The 22,501-nt window shown below is 43.8% G+C and overlaps 1 protein-coding gene and 1 long non-coding RNA gene across 2 annotated transcripts in view; one reads left to right on the forward strand and one right to left on the reverse strand.

The window, feature by feature from the left end:
• Positions 1-22,501, reverse strand: part of LOC144694383 (factor VII-activating protease-like) — a 90,746-nt gene that overhangs the window by 1,412 nt on the left and 66,833 nt on the right. Inside the window, exons 10-13 of the mRNA XM_078564702.1 lie at positions 12,567-12,798; positions 6,818-6,954; positions 6,586-6,711; positions 2,871-3,016 (exon numbers count right to left, since the gene is read on the reverse strand). Of these exons, the coding sequence (XP_078420828.1) occupies positions 2,871-3,016; positions 6,586-6,711; positions 6,818-6,954; positions 12,567-12,798 (641 nt within the window). The remainder of the gene's footprint in view (positions 1-2,870; positions 3,017-6,585; positions 6,712-6,817; positions 6,955-12,566; positions 12,799-22,501) is intronic.
• The window catches only part of LOC144694388 (uncharacterized), a 28,555-nt gene continuing 20,380 nt past the window's right edge, over positions 14,327-22,501 (forward strand). Inside the window, exon 1 of the long non-coding RNA XR_013579739.1 lies at positions 14,327-16,225. This is a non-coding gene — a long non-coding RNA (uncharacterized LOC144694388). The remainder of the gene's footprint in view (positions 16,226-22,501) is intronic.

Raw genomic sequence — 22,501 nt, forward strand, 5'->3', positions numbered from 1 at the left:
TTCATATCATCCACAAATTTTGAAATTGTGCCCTGTACACCAAAGGTCTAGGTCATGAACATGTATCAGGAAAAGAAAGGGTCCTAACACTGACCCCTGGGGAACTCCACTACAAACATTCCTCCAGCCCGAGAAATGTCCATTAACCTCTACTCTCTGTTACTCAGCAAATTTTATATCCAAGTTGCTACTGTCCATTTTATTCCATAGAACCATAGAAATGTAACGGCACAGAAAAAGGCCATTCAGCCCATCATGTCTGCGTTGGCCAAAAACGAGACAAAAAAATGAATCTAGCTGCTCATTGTAATCCCACTTTCCAGCACCTGGTCCGTAGCCTTGCCGGTTACAGCACTTTAGGTGCAAGTCCAGATCCAAGTACCTTTTAAATGAGTTGAACATTTCAGCCTCCACCACCAACTCAGGCAGTGAACTCCAGATGCCCACCACCCTCTGGGTGAAAAGGTGTTCCTCACGTCCCCTCTAAACCTTCTACCAATCACCTTAAATCTATGCCCCTTGGTAATTGACCCCTCAGCTAGGGTAAACAGGTCTTTCCCGTCCACCCTTTCTAGGACCCTCATAATTTTGTACACCTAGGTGCAATTTTCAAACCCTGGCAACATTCTTGTAAATCTCCTAAATTCCATGAGCTATAACTTTGCTCACAGGTCTGTTGTGCAGCACTGTATCAAATGCCTTTTTGAAGTCCATGTACACCACATCAAGAGCATTGCTCTCATCAACCCTCTCTGCTAACGATTCAAAAAACTTCAACATGTTAGCTAAAAATGATTTTCCCTTAAGAAATCCATGCTGGCTTTCCTTAATTAACCCACGTTTGTCCATGTGACTATTAACTTTGTCCCATATTATTGTTTCTAGAAGTTTCCCCACCACCAAGGTTAAACTGACTGGCCTCCAGTTGCTGGACTTATCTTTATACCTTTCTTTGAATAAGAGTATAACGTTTGCAATTCTCCAGTCCTCTGGCACCGCCCATGATTCCAAAGGCTGAAAATTATGGCTAATTTCTACACTCACTTTCCTCAGTATCTTTGAATGTATTTCATCTGGTCCTAATTCTTTATCAACTTTAAGTACAGATAGCCTATCCAAATCCTCCTTTTTATCAATTTTAAATCCTTCTAGAGACTGATTTTTTTTCCTCATTCACCATGGCCTGTGTAGCATCCTCTTGGTAAAGGCATATGAACTGTATTCATTTAATACCTCAGCCATGCCCTCTGCCTTCATGCATAAACCCTCTTTTTGGTCCCTAATTGACCCTATTCCTCCTTTTACCACTTTTACTATTTATATGCCTATAGAAGACTTTGGGATTCCCTTTATGTTGGCTGTCAGTCTCTTTTCATACTCCCTCTTTACTTCTCTTCTTTGCTTTTTCACCTCCCCTCTGAGCCTTCTAAATTCAGCCTGGTTCTCAATTATATTTTCTACCAGATATCTGTCATAAGCAGACTTTTTATTCTTTATCTTAATTTCTATCCCTTTTGTCATTCAAGGAGCTCTGGACTGTTTGTGCTACCTTTCCCTTTCAAGAGAACATGCCTTGACTGTGCCTAAACTCTCTCTTTGAAGGTAGCCCATTGTTCAGCTACCATTTTTCCTGCCAACATTTGACTCAAACTTATTTGGCCCAGATCTGTTCATTCCCCAGTGAAGTTGGTATTCCCCCCAGCTAATTATTCATACTTTGGATTAATCTTTGTTCTTTGTTCTTTTCAATAGTCAGCCTAAACCTCATGATACAATGATCGCTGGCCCTTAAATGTTCTCCTACTGGCACTTGGTCCATTTGACCCACCTCATTCCCAAGAACCAGGTCTAGCAGTGCATCCTTTCTCATTGGACTGGAAACATACTGTTGTATAAAATTTTTCTGAACACACGCTAGGGACTTTTGCCCCTTTCTGCCCTTTACACTACTACTATCACAGTCGATATTTAGGTAATTAAAGTCCCCCCTTTATAACTACTCCATAATTTTTGCACCTCTTTATAATTTCCTCACAAATTCAATCCTCTACATTCTTCTCACTAGTTGGTGGCCTAGAGACTACACCAAGCAATGTAATTGCATCTTTTTTTATTCCTTAGCTCTAGCTAAACAGATCTGTCCTTGACCCTTCTGGGACATCCTCTTTCTCCAGACCTTTTTGTGTGTTTGGATGTAGTCAGCCCCATCTCCCCCCAGAACTGGGACATTCTTGCTGCTGAGCTCCATCAGCAGCCTGAAAGTCTTGGTCTTCAAGGCCCACCATTTAGCTGCAGCACTCACGTCCTCACCCCTATGGCCCAACCAAAGTGCCAGCCTGTGGTAATCGAGCCCATGGTTAAAGAAGGGATTTGACTTTACTCTGAAGTCCACACTAAATAGTTTCCTAATCTTCATTGCCAAAGCTAAGACACATTGAACACTTGGGTGAGGTACCAGGAGCTTCAGGAGGATGTTCTCACCAGGGGAGAAGCAGATGGCAGAAAATTGCCAAGGAAGGAATACGTGGTTCTCTTCCCTATAATTTCTCCCAGAGTTCTGTTTACATTCATCAATCTACAATGGTGCGCTGATCAGTATGGAGACCAGACGATGAATCAATGAAACAGGTTTCCTCACAAGTTTGTTCGCTGACAGAAAAAACACTTTAGGAAGATAAATTTGACCCAGGTGTACAGTTCCTTGCAAAATGAGATTGTGTTAAAAATAGGGAATATCCTGGTTTGCATGGGGCACTATCAATGGAATATCTGCTGTACAAATGCTTAGTTCACAAGTGTTATGGCAACTGAACTTGTAAAAATGTTTGTGAATTACAAATAAATGCAGTTAATTGTTTACTCTGACAAACCTTGCAGGTGTCTGCCGAACCTCCTTTCAAATGTCCAGCACAAATCATGTTCTCACCCAACAAATTTCCATAAATTTCTGGTTTCTTACAGAGATTTCTGTCCAGCAGTTTCACCGTGGCTTTCGACAATTGATTTTCAAACTTCCCTGAAATAGAATGAGAAAGGTTAGACGAAACCCTCTCTTCAATAAAAACAACAGAGATAAACCAAAGCTCCATTCTATTGGACTGTCACTGACAATTGTTTTACATCAAAATCTACAGGGCATGACCTGAAGTCACATTTTGGGGTAATTTTAACTTCAGGCTATGGATATTGGATCAATTGCCTATTATACGCTCGGCCTGATTTACCTATCTGTTGAAGGAAAATCAAACCGTGATGTATAATCAGTGGATCCAGTATATATATATATACAATATCAGTAAAAGTTAACATAAGTCCAATGAAATTAATAGTATATTTTTAAAGCATCAGGTATGGCAAAAATATGTATTAAATCCATATTTCATAAACCTTTTCAATCTGTCTAATTGTGCTGCAATTACTAAAACTCTCTTTTGGAGACAAACTTTAAACTGAGAGTGGAATCTTATCAGTGCCACGGGGACTGGGTTGGAGTTGGGACCAGGAGCAAAATTTGAAAATAACTCTTTGATCATCTCCCCAAGCATTCCTGCCTCCAAGTGATCTTGCCGAAGGCAGGGTCAATGTGGCAGCAGCTACCCAAACAGCAGTGGTGGGTAGCCAATTAAGCTAATTGAGGGATCAATTGGGAGTCAGTTCCTAATGCCAAACTCTTCCTGGCATTGAACAAGTCCCTCATTGAGGCCGGAGCCCAGTAAGTACCTGGAATTTGCTTCCCAGTGGCAAGCTGGGTAGTCATCAATGCCTTCTCCCAATAACTCCATCATAGCATAACTAGAATGAAAAGACCGCAGCTGCAGCAACAAGCAGCCCAGTGGAGGGGCCCCCACTCCACAATGGTGGCCTGACAACTGTGGCCAGTCTTTATTTTTAAATGCTTAGAAGGATTCAGAGGGTGCCTCCATGTCATGGTCCCCTACTGCCTCAGCAGCCAGCCATCTAGAGTCTTGTGTTATGACCATAGCCGGTGTTAATTGCTGCGCAAACCAAATCCCAGAGGAAAGCTTGGCTTAAAGGACATACTCTGTTTTTTCTGTATTCTGAAAGTGAGAAGAGGACACACTGATCTCAGCAGTAAGAGGCCCAGTAACACTTTTGGGATTTAAAAAATTAAAAGTAAACGTTTTATTAACGAAAATAAAAGAAAACTTAAGCACAAAAGATTACAGTTACAGAATTAAGGTTAGTCTTACAAAACATTCCCAAAAACTCTCTACTTGGTCAAACCCACAAGTAAGCACCCCCAGGCAACACTCTCTTATAGATGTTAACTATAAAAGAAATCCAGCAATGTTACACAAGGCAAACTGCTGTAGCTTCAATAAATCCATACCACATAACCTCTACCCTCTCCATTCTGCGGTGGAATCCGCCTCAGAATAAAACTGCTTGTTGTAGTCCAAGGCTTTTCTGGTTTGACTGGATAGTTGATTCAAACTGCATCCTCTCCCAGCCCAGAGCTCCAGCTATAGCTCAACAACCCCAGCTATCTCTCTATCTTAAGCTCGCCATAGTAACTCTAAAATATCTTTTTTCCCCCCTTTGATCTCCAGTTCCATTGTTCTCACACCTCTTTGAAACTCAAATGTTTCCATATATAAAATCCTTCATGTCTCATTCTTGTCTTTGCTTTTGCGTCAATAAAATATAATATCCCCACTACTATGGAACTCCTGCAAGATGCAAACATGTCCCATGATGCCTCTGACTCCCCTTTGATATTGAAACAAACTCTCAACTTATCTAAAAATGCAAATGTTAGATCTAACCTATTTCCTTGCACCTCAAACCCCCCAGACAACTTGATTCCTATCAATTTCTTGTCAGGTTTATTTAAATCACACACACATCCTTCTTTACAGATTAACACACTATTCCCCAAAATATTAAAAAAATAATGTCCATTCTCACACTTGGGCCCTCTTAATTGGCTGCCTCCTGTAGGATTGTGATGCCATGTAACCAGCCAACCCCAGCAGGCTAGAGACTTGTTTTTGACCCTGACTGCAGAAATGTTTCAATGCTGGTAAGATTCTGCCTGAGGTTTCAACTGTCAACTCTGGTGAATAAAAATATCTCATGGCACTATTTGAGGAAGAAAAGGAAATTCTCCAGTGTTCTAGCCAATGTACTCCCTCAACTAGTACCACAAAATAGAGATTGCACTGTCATTCATTGGCTATCTGTGGGACCTTGGCCTGTGAAAATTGCTTGCCATGTCTACCTACATAGCAGCATGTATTGTAAATATTCCAATAGTTGTGTTTTATATCAAAAATGTTTCATATCAAAAATGACTTTATTTATTGAATTGTTTGAAATCACAGGATAAGTTTTAAAAAAGACTGGCAACAGAATTTTTAAGTGTCTTAAACAGCAGTTCTTATATGACTAAACATTTACACAACTTCACCTTCTAAATTACAAAGCTATCAGAAAGGTGACAGCTGCCTGGTATTGATCTACCAGGACAATCAGTTTAAATGACTGTGTGAATGGTCTATCCCCTGAACTGCTTCTGTTTATTAAGGTGGGTGCAGACTAATTAGTTAAACTCAGTGACTTCAGACAACTGGTCCCAGCTGAGAGGGAGCTCCACCAACTATTTAATTTAATCCCAGTTGAGGAGAGTCCCCACCCCAAACCATTCAGAAAACTCAAGGCAGTAAGCAATTAACTTATAAATAATGGACCTGGAATGACAGTGTGCAGCTTGCTGTGACCATATTTGGTAACTGGCTAGTTTGTGATGGAGGTGGAAGTGATAACAAGTTAACCTTTTGCATTAAAAAAGAAACTGCTTTTCCAGAGGCACACAGATGATGAGTGGGCAACAGCAAGAAGGGAACTTGTGGTTCCTCTCTCTAGCCATTCTGCAAGCATATGTCCTGCCTTTATCTGACCAGCTAAACACTGCAGGTAGTGTCTTCAGTTTAAACCAAACAGCTGCTGATTTCAGAGGGAAAAACAGAGATCTGTCAAGACTTTAAATCGTCTCTGCTCAGAGTCCAGGAGAAATCATCAAACTAGGCCTGAAACTATCCAACACATCAACCTTCAGTATATGATTGACTTTCTTTTGGACACTCTCCTGGTGGTGCTACTGAGGCTGCTGAGCTGCCGGTCCTCTGATTGGGCCGGCAGCTCTTGGGGACGAGCCATCTCCTTATTAGGAATGGCAGCCCTGGCAGATGTGGCTCTGGGTCCCACTGACGATTGAAGTGGGTTCACTCACCACCACCCCCCACACTCCGTGGGCTCCTGTTAGCAGCACTAAATCCAGCACATCTTTCAGCTCAACAAGAAGAGGGAAATGTGACTCAGTGCTAAATCCCATTGAGCTACTGAGGTTAAAAACGACCAAATCTAGAAAATTCTACTTGGGGCTCAGTTCTAGCAAACCACTCAAATTGTGACACACCAGTGATTAATGTTAAATGCAGTTGCTGGACACAGAAAGGAAATACAACAAGTAGCTCCATCCTGCAGCAGTGTAAAACTTTGCATGAGGCAACAAAATATGAAAAGTTGACAGTTCTTGTTAAGAGACCAAAAAAAAATAAATACCGAATTCATTCTGGCCCCATCCAGTTATTTTACATTTAGTATCAGGAGGAAAGTCATCTTCTGCCAGATTTATTGTTTTAACACGATCACTTTCTTTGGCACAACTGCCTTTCAATTTAAGTAATGCTGGAAGAGGAAAAGAATTTACTTAATATCAGAAGTTAACAGAAATATTGTTTTTATTCAGATTGAAATAAAGATTATTTTCTTAAATAAATAACATGATACTTACCAATATCATTGTATAATGCAGTATTGGTTTTTTTATAGGATCCATGGATAATAATCCGTTCAACGTCAAAGATTACTCCGTTTTTCCTGCGGACATATGTTCTGCCAAGTGCAACTTTCAACATCGATTCTGTAATACTTTAAAACGTAGCACTTTAATTCTGGAAAATGGCAGTTCATCATCTAATACAAATACTTCCCTGCGTCAGTACATGGAAATATGTAATTCGTAATATTTAGCTGGATAAATGTAGCTTTAATTCTATCATGTTTGCTATGGTTACATTTACTGACTAATAAACAAATGCCCAAGGGTAGCACTTGTTCAACATCACTAGTGAGTCAAGGAAAATATAGCCAAATGCATTAACTGGTAGTTTCTAAGAATTATTGGCCATAATTTCTGCTCTTTTTAAAGTCAATGCCTAGGAATTGTGATACAAAAGTAGCAGAAAATCAGTAAAATGCAATTGCAGCATCTGGTGTCATTGTTCCACTATTGGGAGTTTCTTGCCAGATCCAAACACCCAAAGCTCTGATTTTGACATCCTGGCACAATTTATGTCAGAAGTGAGTGACTGCAAAGATAGCCCATAATATTCTGAAGCTAACTGTACAATTTTGCATTGCTGGCATATTTGAATAATCTGTAAAAGCTGTCAGTACAGCTTTGGTCTTACACTGACATCTAGCCTAATGTGAAGATTGGCTAATAGCTCAAATTTAAAGCAATGTGTCAAACGAAAGGTAAGTAGATACCAATGGGAGAAAATATCAGGGTAGATTTTACATCCTGCCAGAGACCATCCGGCAACATAGGTGTGTAGGGAATTTGTGTTAAGATCAGTGTGCTGAACATGATTTTTTTTCCAGTGAAATTAAAATGCACTGTTTCACATTCTCTACCTACACTTGCAGCATATTCCAAGATATAACATGGAGGTATTCTAGTCATCAATCAACTCCTCTTTGAAGGCAATCTCAGTAAGGTATCAATCACTGGTCCATATATATAGCTGATGAATACCATGGCCTGAACAACTCCAAGATCCTTCTGCATAATTACCGAATGCTATGTCCATAAATTTCAACAATTCCATTAAAATAGTTGCTCCCTCACTGGTGCGCATATGCTTGTAGCTTTGAACGCAAGAGATCCATTTGTCAGAAATTGAACCAGGAACCCTACAGGTAATCTTGTGGCCAGCCTTGGGCATGAGCATCCAGCTTGTTGACCAGTGGGTATGAGAACCTTCTGATGTGCATAAGGCCAAGTTTTATTGCTCTTTCCAAGAAATTGGCAGTGACAGACTCCCAGGACCAATTACAGTGTTCATCAGAGAACACTGTTCTATATTTGATCCCTCACTGGTTTGGGACTAGCCTGCAGTTAGCTGTGAAGATGTTACTGCACTTGAGTAAAATTCTCTCGTAATAATGTCAGAGGCACATTGCTGCACATTCTCCATCACATGCTGCTCACGGCAAACTCAGAAGATATTTATTTTTGTTCCTGCACAAGTTCCTATCAGACCCAGCAGGATATCATACCAAATGACAAAGTGTGCCCAGGCTGGCCTTTTGGAAAAGCTCTCCAATTAATTCCACTGCCCTGAAATGAAGGTCTCAGCACAAAGTGGTCCATCGTCAGGTTATTTCCATATGGGGGGGTGATGGCGTAGTAGTATTGGCAATGTCCATCACCAAGAGTGGCTTGGTAGCACCACTACTGACCTAGCTGGCCGAGTCCTAAATGACATAGCTGCTAGACTGGGTCTGCAGCAGGTGGTGAGGGAACCAACAAGAACGAGAAACATATTTGACCTCATCCTCATCAACCTGCCTGTTGCAGATGCATCTGTCCATGACAGTATCAGTAGGAGTGACTACCGCACAGGCTTTGTGGAGACAAAGTCCCGCCTTCACATTGAGGATACCCTCCATCGTGTTGTGTGGCACTACCTCTGTGCTAAATGGGATAGATTTTGAACAGATCTAGCAACTCAAGACTGGGCATCCATGAGGTGCTGTGGGCCATCTGCGGCAGCAGAATTGTACTCAAACACATTCTGTAACCTCATGGCCCGGCATATCCCCCACTCTACCATTACCATCAAGCCAGGGGATCAACCCTGGTTCAATGAAGAGTGCAGGAGGGCATGCCAGGAGCAGCACCAGGCATACCTAAAAATGAGGTGACAACCTGGTGAAGCTATAAAACAGGACTACTTGTGTGCCAAACAGCATAAGCAGCAAGTGATAGGCAGAGCTAAGCGATCCCACAACCAACAGATCAGATCTAAGCTCTGCAGTCCTGCCACATCCAGTTGTAAATGGTGGTGGACAATTAGACAACTCACTGGAGGAGGTGGCTGCACAAATATCCCCATCCTCAATGATGGAGGAGCCCAGCACATCAGTGCAAAAGACAAGGCTGAAGCATTCGCAACAAGCTTCAGCCAGAAGTGCCGAGTGGATGATCCACCTCGGCCTCCACCGGAGGTACCAGCATCACAGATGCCAGTCTTCAACCAATTCGATTCACTCCACGTGATATCAAGAAACAGCTGAAGGCACTGGATACTGCAAAGGCTATGGGCCTTGACAACATTCCGGCAATAGTACTGAAGACTTCTGCTCCAGAACTTGACATGCCCCTAGTCAAGCTGTTCCAGTGCAGCTACAACACTGACATCTACTCGGCAATGTGGAATATTGCCCAGGTATGTCCGTACACAAAAAGCAGGACAAATCCAACCCGGCCAATTACCGCCCCATCAGTCTAGTCTCCATCATCAGTAAAGTAATGGAAGGGGTCATCAACAGTGCTATCAAGTGGCACTTGCTTAGCAATAACCTGCTCACTGATGCCCAGTTTGAATTCCGCCAGGGCCACTCAGCTCCTGACCTCATTACAGCCTTGGTTCAAACATGGACAAAAGAGCTGAACTCCCGAGGTGAGGTGAGGTGAGAGTGACTGCCCTTGACATCAAGGGAGCCTTTGACCAAGTGTAGCATCAAGGAGCCCTAGCAAAATTGGAGTCAATGGGAATCAGGGGGAAAACTCTCCGCTGGTTGAAGTCATGCCTAGCACAAAGGAAGATGGCTGTTGGAGATCAGTCATCTCAGCTCCAAGACATCACTGCAGGAGTTCCTCAGGGTAGTGTCCTAGGCCCAACCATCTTCAGCTGCTTCATCAATAACCTTTCTTTCATCATAAGGTCAGAAGTGGGGATGTTCGCTGATGATTGCGCAATGTTCAGCACCATTCACAAATCCTCAGGTACTGAAGCAGTCCATGTCCAAATGCAGCAAGACCAAGATAATATCCAGGCTTGGGCTGACAAGTGGCAAGTAACATTCACGACACACAAGTGCCAGGCAATGACCATCTCCAACAAGAGAGAATCCAACCTTCACCCCTTGATGTTCAATGGCATTACCATCACTGAATCCCCCACTATCAACATCCTGGTGGTTACCATTGACCAGAAACTGAACTGGACTAGCCATATAAATACTATGGCTACAAGAGCAGGTCAGAGGCTAGGAATCATGCAACAAGTAACTCACCTCCTGACTCTCCAAAGCCTGTCTACCATCTACAAGGCACAAGCCAGGAGTGTGATGGAATACACCCACTTGCCTGGATGAGTCCCGCTCCTACTACACTGAAGCAGCTTGCTTGATTGGCACCACATCCACAAACATTCACTCCCTCCACCACCGACGCACAGTAGCAGCAGTGTGTACCATCTACAAGATGCATTGCAGGAATTCACCAAGGCTCCTTAGACAGCACCTTCCAAACCCACGACCACTACCACCTAGAAGGACAAGGGCAGCAGATAGATGGGAACACCACCACCTGGATGTTCCCCTCCAAGTCACTCACCGTCCTGACTTGGAAATATATCGCCGTTCCTTCACTGTCGCTGGATCAAAATCCTGGAACTCCCTTCCTAACAGCGCTGTGGGTGTTGGACTGCAGCGGTTCAAGATGGCAGCTCACCACCACCTTCTCAAGGGCAACTAGGGATGGGCAATAAACGCTGGCCCAGCCAGCGAGGCCCACATCCCGTGAATGAATTTTTAAAAATGGATACAGCAAATGGGCATTTACACTGGGCCAGTGCCTTGTATGAAAAAGTGCATGCTTACCCAACACATTTTCTGCTGCCACTGACTGTTTTTCTCATGTGCCCCCAAATAAAGCAGAACAAGGAGATCTGGTCTATAAATTCAGCCACATTTTGGACACTAGCTGGTTTACTAGGTCTTCAATATGGTGGGCAGGAAGCATGTGAACATTTCCTTTTCGACTCGTGTCCACATCCATATTTGCGAAGGGGAAAAACATAGGCATCAAAGACATATGTGTGCAACAGGCCTTAATCCTTTGTATGTACAAAAATGAGTCTAGAGTCTCTTTAAGCTTTCCATTTCAAAAATTAGTTTTCACTGAGGTAATTCACTCCGCTGCCAGTACAATTCTGAAAAAACAAATCTTGGAACCATCTACAACAATGAATCTTTGGAAATTATTTGCCTGACTGTGGAGCCAGAATCATCATCAGTCCTCAACCACTCCCCTCCAACACTGAAACTAATTGCCACTGTTTCCTCTGACCCTGTCTCAGATCATTCCTAATACCAAACTCCTCTAAATACTCTGGTCCCCTCTCAAAGTCCTGGATTCCCATAGGGTAACTGTGTAGTTATTGTGGCTCATAAGAACATAAGAAATAGGAGAAGGAGGAGGCCATTCGGCCCTTCAAACCTGCCCCGCCATTCAATAAGATCATGGCTGATCTGCCCCAGGCCTGAAGACTACCTTATTTAATTCAGACTTACTGTCCTTTTCTCAGATAGGCTGTCCATGCCACATTGGCTGCATTAAAGTGAGCTCTGAGGCCAAAGATCAGGCCTCACCACACATGAGTGAGCGCTGCACCTCTTCCTCCACTCAAAAATGGACACATTCAAATTTCAACTTTTATCCATGCAGTTTGCATTTGGGTTTTAAAATTGGGAGCCCTTCAGTGCACTTTCACTGCACTTTGACAGACTGATACTGCCGCACCTCTTATTTCACCTCCGTTGTCACTTGGCTCACAATCCTCAGCAGCTAACCATCCCTTTACACATTCAATCCTTTTGCCAGATAAAATGGCACACAATGCCGACTAAAGATAGACAACCTAGAGGAGGCATCCCCACTTTTAAAGCCCTCATGCCTTAAGAGGATTAGGCGATGGAACTCATGGGGAGCCACTCTGTTCTTGCTGCGGGTTAGTGGTTAGTGACTGAATACCTACATTATTGCCAGCATTACTAGGAAACACTGCATTACCACAATCCCTTACCCTTTCCCCTAGCTCCTTGATTCTATTTAGCTTCTACCCTCATTCCCTACAAATCAACAGGAGGAGAAGGAGCATGATAATGAAAAGGGAGAAATAGGAAACAATGATTTCCATTGGCAGGAGAGCTGTTAATCAGTTTCTATCCCCCACTGATAGCATGATGAAGCATACCTGGGGTAAGAGTGGAATTTCAGGCCTGAGGCTTTATAAAAGGTTAAGCGTTGTTGACAGTTATGAACACAATATGACCACTATTTGACACTTTGAAATACCTTTTCAGTCTTTACCAGACAGACCTCTGGATAGCCTTTCCATGTTGGATTTGGAATGAGCTGATATGTGCCTTAGATCTTCTGCAAAACATTCAATAATTGAAGCACATACCTATCAGAAACACAATGTGCTGCTGTTAGAATCCAACATGGATGGATTAAAGACCCTCCACAAAAGTGTCTTCTCCCCAACTGGATAGATGCTTGCCAGGGGTTTTCTTCAGCAATAGTCTTTGCACCATAGTATATTCCAGGCATTATTTCATCCTGTTCATCCCTGGCATTGTCTTGACTTATGACACCTTCACATTCTTGTTCTTCATCAGAAAACTGTTCTTCAGAAGCTGTAACAGATTAAAAAGTTCAAACTGACATTCATGCAATAGCAACAGAGATGCTGTGAAGATCATTAGAATCAATGGTGCCAAACACAAAATAAATTTTACGTTAATTCAAATTATTTGCTAGTTCAGTTTTTAAGCATTAAGTTCTCACTTTTCTGTATCATTCATATTACTTACTTCATTAGATGATTCAACTTTCTTTAGCAGAAATAGACCGTGGGGCAGAATGAGAAAGATTTAGTAGGGGATAAATTGCATAGCTCCTGAAATCAGGCACAGTGACTGCAATGCATGATACCTGTTCAATGTGATGCAGATAGCATGCAAATTTCGAGTTGCCTTATATTGGTTGTGGTGTGAAACTCAGGACTGAACATGCTGCACACTTCAGAAGGGGACCCAGTTTGTGAACCACTAGCATCATTTAAAGCTAGCCTGTATGACTTAAAGCCAGACTACACCTCTTAAGGGGGAGGTGCACTTTGGCTAGAGCAGCGGCTGAAACTGCTCAAAGAAGAGTGGAAGACTGGAAAAAAGTTAGAAAAATGGCAGATATGCCAGAGAGCATTCTCCAAGGTCCTTGGATGACTTTTTCTATACGCTGCCCCAAGAAAGTCATCCACTGAGTCCTCTGCAGCAGAATGGATCTGCCATCTCAGCCTCCAGAGAGTTGGTGCCCGCACAATCCTTACCTCCTGGCCTAGCTGCAGCCTACTCATGCTCAGTAACTCACTATTTGCAAATCCCATTAGTACCACAGTGTCAGTATATGAGCTCTCAGCTGCGAATGGCTGATGGGCATGCACCCAGAAATGCTTGGTGCATTGGCAGGCCTGCCAGAAATCTGCAGTTATTGTCAGAGAGTTTGGATGAGCCCAGTTTCAACTTGGCACCAGGCATTGTGCAGATCTAGGAGCTCATCCTTTCCAGCGTGGAATTGGTGATCAATTCCATGAGAATACAAATGGATTTACTCATGATGCAGTGTCTGATGACTTATTTCTCAACTTCTATTGCAGCACAAGCTGAAGCCAGCCAGTATCTGAGTGCTGCAGGGGAAGTCAAGCTTGGTGCTATGCTGGCTCAAACTGCTGCATCATGGCTGTGGATACCAGTGCTCGAAGGGCTTTCAGGGTCTCCCAACAGTCCAGCAATCTGTCTACCAACAGATTACTCTGATAGCTGTGGCATCACACCCCTTCCATCACACTCCTCTCCCACCATCAGGACAGTGCAGTGGTTCTGTGAAGCACAAACTTGTTGTCCCCTCTCAAGGTGACAGCATTCATGCTACCATCACTGTCACTCTGCTAGCTCCCTAGCTGTTGCCTGTCAGCCCAGCCCAGACTGCTGTTGCTCGTGGCAAGGTGGTCCAATCCGAAGCTGGGCCTCATAGGCACAAAGGTGCTTGAGGCCATCCTGCAAGGCCATTTGCAGTCCCACCCAGTGAAAGTCAGTAGACCTCCACTCACCATGCTGCAACCATTTGGAAAGCACTGCATTGGGAGCACTAGGCCAAAGAAAGGCAGATGTGAGACAGGCAGTAAGGAACTTAACTTTAAACTAAATTAAATTAATTTTATGAGTGGGGTATTGAATGTTTGTTTGTAAAAGTTGCAATGGAATAGTAGTTTTGTGATTTTTTTTAATTTCAGGACTGTGGGAAAAAGGATGTTGTGACAGTCAATAAGCTGTGTGACTGGTAAACATTGTGGAAGTGGAATTTTATTCATGGGGACTGGAGTCAAGTGATATGCTCATGGCCTGTGTGCCCGGAATGTGGATGTGGTGGCTTCCTCCTCCGCCAGCCTTTTGAGACTGTTGAATCCATGATGGCAAGGGCTGCGCCCTTATGATGGCTAGCTTGTGAAACTTACAACAGAGCACCACAAGTTGGAGACCTGCTCTGGCGAATACTGGAGGGCTTCTCTAGAATGGTTGAGCCAGTGGAACTGTTGCCTCAATGTCCCAATCAACATATCAATGATGTTCCTCGGTGGCAGCATGGCTCTCATTGTAGGAATGCTGAGCATGTGCAGTTGTTTCTGGAGGAGAGTCAGGTGTAATGTGGATAACCCTTGTCACTGAATAACCACCCTCTAGTTTGATGTGGTAGTTGAAAGATTACTGGAATTGCAGACTGGCATAGGATGACTGCTGTCAGTATGATAAGCATTCACAAACATAATATGCTGTGCTTGGTCACACACCAACTATGCAATGAGTGATTGGTAACCTTTGCATTTTTGTACATCTCAGCATTTACATGTGACCCCCACAAAGCCATGTATGCGCAGTTGATGGCATTCTGCACCATAGGAAGCCTGTTATCCTGACAAAGCCACATGCATGCTCTCCCTGTTGCTCTTGATTCGTAGAAAACAGAATAAAGTCCCCTCTCTTAGCATCAGAAGCCTCTGTCACTTCCTGAATGCATCAATGGATGTTAAATTGTGAGATGTTAACTAAGTCATTTGTTCCTATCTGGAAGGATCCCCAATGGTCATTACGGACCACTGTCACTTCCATGGCCACTGGCAGAGCTGTCCTTACCAAACTCTGAAACTGGAGATCTGATTCCAAGAGGTGGCACCTCCTTTGTAAATCTCAGCCATCAAACACACTGCCCCTTGCTTAGGTAGAGGTAGGAGAAGTGCTCCTGAAAGACTCTAAATAAGGCCTGCTCTTCTCCCCCTCCTCTTCCTCCCTCTGTGACCAGTTTATCTTCTTTGCAGTCTGTGCACCATCTCCATCTTTTGATGTTGCAGCCCATCGAGGTCTGCTACTTTGGCACTCATGACTGGGAGCAAGTGGTGTGTTCAGAGCCCTTGCAGTCACACCATTGCCTTCCCCGCCTGTAGCATCACTCTCTACAGACTTTACCAACCGTTACCAACTCCTTCAAACACCCAACACTTCCACAAACTCAAAAAGCAAGTTGAAAATAAGAAGCAACTGACCTGCCAGTTGGAGAATTATGCCTTCAAATGATGTTGGTGTGGAATCCCTCGTGCTGCTGAAGAGGGGTTATTAGCTGGAGTGGAAAGGTCCAAAATGGAAAGTGCAAACTAGTGTTAGACGCTGCCTGGTGCCATGATCTGCCTACTATGCCTACTTCCAGCATGCCTGTGTTAATACCCTCACCAAGACTGCATTCGGCATGGTCTCGCCAGCAGAGGGCAGAAGTGGCACAGGCGACATTTCCCCACTAAACCAGCATCAGTCGCGCCTAAACTACCAGCACTACGGAGCTAAATTTTGCAGCCAGTACCTCTTCGCATATCATGGTTCTTGTTCCCAGTTACACAAGGGTTTCAACAGGCAGTGTGTGGAGGGACAAGCCATCACAAAGTACAGCTGGACTGGTTTGAACTGGTGAAAGTCTGAGGAAGATGGTCGCAGTAGTGGATAAATCTGTCTGAATCTTGTAAGTAAAGTCAAAAATTCCTGTTATGCTGATAAATGTAATTAATCTGTCTAAAACTCTTATATATTGTCAGCACTTCAAGCATATCCACTGAAAATGAAAAAAGGAATGCTGAAGTGTTCCCAGTAAGGAAGAAAATCAGGAACAATATAATAGCCAGTGGGATCATCCAGCAGGAAAATCAAAGGTTTATGAGCTGCAAGTGGAACCCTATTCTAACATGGGACTTAAGTGTCAAGCAAAACTAAGTGTGATAGAATTTGCAGTTGCTCTTACAGTTGCTTATTTTTTTCTGAAGAATAGCCAAGTTGTAAAAAGCTTAGGGAATACTATGATGTCAGGATTAGCAGACAGTGGAAATTATACAAGTAAACACTTTGATTTATTGCATAGTTAATAAAAGAAAGAATCTTTTCATTCACCCTGACATATAAATGACGTTTAAAATCCTGACGAAGTAAAGGGAAAGTTTGATGGGTATCTCACCATCAAAGCAAATTAATTCACTGAGACCGCAACAAGCCATAGCATCTGTAGATCCAATCAAACAGACGGATGGAAACGTTTAACATTTCAAGCACAGTCAGTAGTTGGACAATTGTGGCACATGGCAGAGAGAATTGCAAGTGCTGCAGGTGTGGGAGAAATGAACATTTCACAAATGCACCTTTTCTAAACAAAAGATGCTTACACCAAAAGAAAATGATCCAGAAAATAGTGATCATCGAGGAAGAATGTCCAAATGAATTATACATGAACGCTCTGTTAGAATAGTGGAAGATAAACATAATTGGATTGGTCACCAACACTGAAATCAACATGTTCAGTTCTGGTGAACAAAACACTGCCACAATTGGGACTAAAACAAGGAAGAACTCGAGGACAAATCATTCGAGGCATCAGCTACTAAAGTAGTATTGTTCGTCAAGCACAAAGTAAGATGTAAAAAAGAAACTGGCAGTAACCTGTCAAGGAATGGAGTACATTTTGAAACAGCCAGTGGTGAACTGTAACATTAACGTGACTCTTGACAAGATACCTTAGGGGTGGTGTTCACTTTCATTGCCTGACTGGGAACTTGGAAAAGCAGATCATCCAACTGTTATAGAAACAGCTCAATGTTCATTCCATTGATCTTACTGGAATTTAAAATTGAATGGGTTCTATAACTGGTAAGCAATCCACTTCACCAGCCTATTGTCCAAGCAGTGGAGGTGAAATTACAACCATTATGTAATACTGAGTCTGGTGACAAGAAATATTAAGGAAGACCAGGCTACCAATACTTCAGAAATAGTAGAATGATAAAACTGAAGGTTATGGTTATATGCTGGAAGGTTATAAAGTGAAGCTAAACTCAGAGGCACATGTTCCACCTAGGAGGGTACTTCCAATGCTTCATGGGGACAGTAGCATATTGGACTAATAATCTAGAGTTCTAGACTAATGTTCTAGAGACACGAGTTCAAATCCCACCATGGCAGCTGGGGAATTTGAGTTTAATTAATAAATCTGGAATAAAATGTTAAGTCTCATTAATAATGATCAATACTGGATTGTTGCAAAAGCCCATCTGTTTCACTAATGTCCTTCGGGGAAGGAAATCTGCAATCCTTACCCGGTAGGCATACGTGTGACTCCAGATCAGCAGCAATGTAGCTGACTGTTAACTGCCCTCTGAAATAGTGGAGCATGCCATTCAGTTGTATCAAATTGGCACAGTAAAAAGCACTGTGGTACACCTACGCCACTTGGACTACAGCAGTTCAAGAAGATGGCTCCCCACCACCTTCTGAAAGACAATTAGGGATGGGCAATAAATGCTGGCTTGCTTAGATTTTTATATACTTCAAATACAAGGACTTATACAAAGCAATCATATAGGAACACTTTACTAAGCTAACATTTAACAGTTGAAGAAATTACAAATAAAATTGTCAATACATGAGTCTTCTCCATTCTTGATGCCAAGTCAGATTGCAGATAAGTTGATTTTAATGAGGAACGCAGTAAGCTAACTATGTTTAATAACTTCATTTGGACAATGGAGAGACACATGTACACCATTTGGAAGCTTATCATTGAATCAAATGCATAAGTTAAAAGTACATGAAATCTTGCACAGATTCAAAGGAACTGATGTGATTGCTACACATGATGCATACATCAAAAATGTCATCAAAGTCAGGAAAAAAATGAGGTTCAATAAGGACATAATTCAAGCTGCATTTCAAAAGTAACATCTCTTGGGGCAGAATTTTGCCCTTGTTGGGTGGGCTCGGCAGGGGTGGGCAGAGGCAGTTGGGAAGCCGTCCACCGCTCGCGATCAGGGCCGGACTGCAATTTCATGCTGCTGGGCCAATTAAGGCCCGCCCAGCGTGAAACGCATGCTGCAACGCTCAGCACTGCCTGTGTGGGGGTGGGGGGCGGTGGGGAGGGCGAGTGGGTCAGGCAGGGAACTTCGTGCATGCGTGCAAAAGCTTCCTGAGGCACAGAGGTACCTTAGGGAGCTGAAGAGTTCTGAGAAACAAAAATAAAGAATTTTTAAATGTTAAAAAGCATGTCCCCTCATGTGGCTCTGTCACATGAGCAGGGACATGTTATGAATGAGATGTTAAATTTTTTATTTTATTTTTATTTGCTGTTGGAAACCTAGCCGGCGGATGAGGTTTCTTAAAAAGTGTAAAGGCCACTTGGCCTTTTCACCTGCCCGCCACCCATAAGGTTGGATGGGCAGCAAAAAAAAATTAAGTTAATTAATACTTTAATGGCCTTAATAGGACTTCTAATTGTTGGCAGGCACTCTGCCAATTCCCGCGGGTGCCTGCCGACTGAACCATCGTGTGACTGCACGTTGTCGTCGGGATGCTCACCTGACATCATCACATGTCATTTCACGCTTGAGCAGGTTGGACGCACGCCTGCCCACTGAGGTGAAAATTCTGCCCTTGGTCACAATTCCACAAATAAAATATCTGAGACCAAATCCTAAAGAGGTCAAATACTTTGAAGTTTGAATTATCAAAGGCAAATGCAGAGTTTGTGATAGTTGTTGGATTACTTCAGGGAATTTGCATCAGGCACAACACACTATGTAAATCTAGTGAAAAATTGCACAAAGCTTTTGGGTTGAACAATAAATAATCAAAGAATTCCCAATACCAGAGTTACATTCCAAAACCAAAGATTAGGTCTAAGCTCTCCATTCCTGCCACATCCAGTCGTGAATGATGGTGGACAATTAAACGACTCACTGAAGGAGGAGGCTCCACAAATATCCCCATCCTCAATGATGGGGAAGTCCAGCAAAGATAAGGCTGAAGAATTTGCTACAATCTTCAGCAAAAGTGCTGAGTGGATGATTCATCTTGACCTCTCCGAAGGTACCCAGCATCAGCAATGCCAGTCTTCAGCCAATTCGATCACTCCATGTGATATCAAGAAACAGCTAAGGCACTGGATACTGCAAGATTACAGGCCCTGACAATATTACGGCAATAGTACTAAAGGCTTGTACTCCAGAACTTGCTGCAGCTCTAGTCAAGTTGGTTCAGTACAGCTACAACACTCGCATCTACCCAGCAATGTGGAAAATTGCCCAGGAATGCCCTGCCCACAAAAAGCAGGACAACTCCAACCTGGCCAATTACCGGCCCATCAGTCTACTCTTGATCATCAATAAAGTGATGGAAGGGGTCATCAACAATGTTATCAAGTGGTACTTGCTCAGAAATAACCTGCTCATTGATGCTCAGTTTGGGTTCCACCAGGATCAATCAGCTCCTTATTACAGCCTTGGTTCAAACACGGACAAAAGAGCTGAACTCCAGAGGTGCGGTATGAGTGACTGCCCTTGACATCAAGGCAGCATTTGACCAAATGTGGCATCAAGGAGCCCCAGCAAAACTGGAGTCAATGGGAATCAGGGGAAAACTCTCCATTGGTAGCACAAAGGAAGATGGTTGTTATTGTTGGAGGTCAATCATCTCAGTCCCAGGACATCTACATGAGTTCCTCAGGTTAGCGTCCTAGGCCCAACCATCTTCATCTGCCTCATTAATGACTTTCCTTCCATCATAAGGGTCTGAAGTGAGGATATTCGCTGATGATTGCACAATGTTCAGCACCATTCGCGACCCCTCATTTTGAAGCAATCAGTGTCCAAATGCAGCAAGACCTGGACAATATCCAGGTTTGGGCTGACAAGTGGCAAGTAACATTCGTGCCACACAAGTGCCGGGCAATTACCATCTCCAACAAGAGAGAATCTAACCATCGCCCCTTGACATTCAATGACATTATCTTTGGTGAAACCCCCACTATCAACATCCTGGGGGTTATCGTTGACCAGAAACTGAACTGGACCAGCCATAAAAGTACTGCAGCTACAAGAGCAGGCCAGAGGCTAGGAATCCTGTGGAGAGTAACTCACCTCCTGACTTCTCAAAGCCTGTCCACCATCTACAAGGCACAAGTCAGGAGTGTGATGGAATATTCTCCACTTGCCTGGATGAGTGCAGCTCCAACAACACCAAGAAGCTCAACACCATCCAGGACAAAGCAGCCCACTTGATTGGCACCCCATCCATAAACATTCACTCCCTCTATCACCTACGCACAGTGGCAGCAGTGTATACCATCGACAAGGTACACTGCAGGAACTCAGCATGCCTTCTTAGACAGCACCTTCCAAACCCATGACCACTCCCATCTGAAAGGACAAGGGCAGCAGATGCATGGAAACACCAGCACCTGGAAGTTCCCCTCTAAGCCACTCACCATCCTGACTTGGAAATATATCACCATTCCTTCACTGTCAAAATCCAGGAACTCCCTTCCTAACAGCACTGTGGGTATACCTACACCACATGGACTGCAGCAGTTCAAGAAGGCAGCTTACCACCACCTTTTCAAGGACAACCAGGGATGGGTAATAAATGCTGGCCTAGCTAGCGACGCCCACATCCCATGAATGAATAAATAAATAAAACATGGGGCAGAATTTTATGCCTCGCGGGCAGGCGCTTGCCCAACCTGATCGGGCATAAAATAGTGCGAGGAGACGTCGGGTGAGCTTCCTGCCATCATCCCACACGTGTGCGCAATCTTCAGGTCGTTGGCAATATGTCCGAGGTACAATGCCGAAGGAGGTTCCGTCTCTCCAGGGAGACTGTGACCTCCATTTGTCAGATGATCACCTCCAACTGTGTGGGTGGACATCCCATGCCAATGGCCCTCAGCTTTTATGCCTCTGGCCCTTTCCAGGGGTCAGTGGGGGATCTTTGTGGAATGTCCCAATCAGCTGTCCACAGTTGCATCAAGCTGGTGACAGAATCTCTGTTCAGGCGGGTACTGACATTTATTCATTTCCATATGGACGAGGCCAGCCAGGCTGAGTGAGCCAGAGAGTTTACAGCGATTGCTGGGTTCCCCCACATTCAGAATGCAATGACTGCACATGTGGCCGTCAAGGTGCCAGCGGGTCAGCCGGGTGCCTTCATCAACATGAAGGGCTTCCACTCAATGAACATCCAAATAGTGTGTGACCACAGGACGCAGATTCTGCAAGTCTGTGCACGGTATCCTGGCAGCTCCCATGACACTTATATCCTCAGACACACAGGTGCCAAGGCTATTCAGTGCTCCAGCCCAACTGGATGGATGGCTGCTGGGGAACAATGGCTATCCCTTGAAAAGGTGGCTCATAACGCCTCTCCGCCACCAAAGAACAGATGCAGAGCAGCGTTATAATAGGAGTCATTCCTCCACAAGGGCGGTGACAGAGAGGATCATAGGTCTTCTGAAGATGCGTTTCCGATGCCTGGACCATTCAGGGGGAGAACGACAATGTCCCCCTAGAGCAAGTGTCACTGACAATGGTTGATGCTGCACTCTCAACAATCTGGCACAGGCAAGGGGGGATCCATTGGAGGAATAGGACCTTGAGGCAGCTCCACAGGCCACAGAAGATGAATCCAGTAGTGAGTCAGAAGAGGAGTAAGGTGAGGAGAATGTTGAGGGCATGAAGGCAGATCTCTGTTTCTTTCAGGGAGGCAAGTACATCAGGGACACCTTGATCCAACGCTCCTTCAGCTAAGCTGCCAAAGATCTGCTTCCACCTCACGCTGGGGCTGCCACCAAATCCCGAACGTCTGCAATGACCCTTTCATTTGAACCCAAAGTCCACTCAATGCCTGTGCAATAAAGTTTAAAGCCACTCACATCCAACATTGCATATTGGCATGCCCTGCACCAAAAAAAATACCCAGGTGAAGG

The sequence above is a fragment of the Cetorhinus maximus genome, chromosome 20 (genome assembly GCF_964194155.1).
Source record: "Cetorhinus maximus chromosome 20, sCetMax3.hap1.1, whole genome shotgun sequence".
In the NCBI taxonomy this organism is placed as follows: Eukaryota; Metazoa; Chordata; class Chondrichthyes; order Lamniformes; family Cetorhinidae; genus Cetorhinus; species Cetorhinus maximus.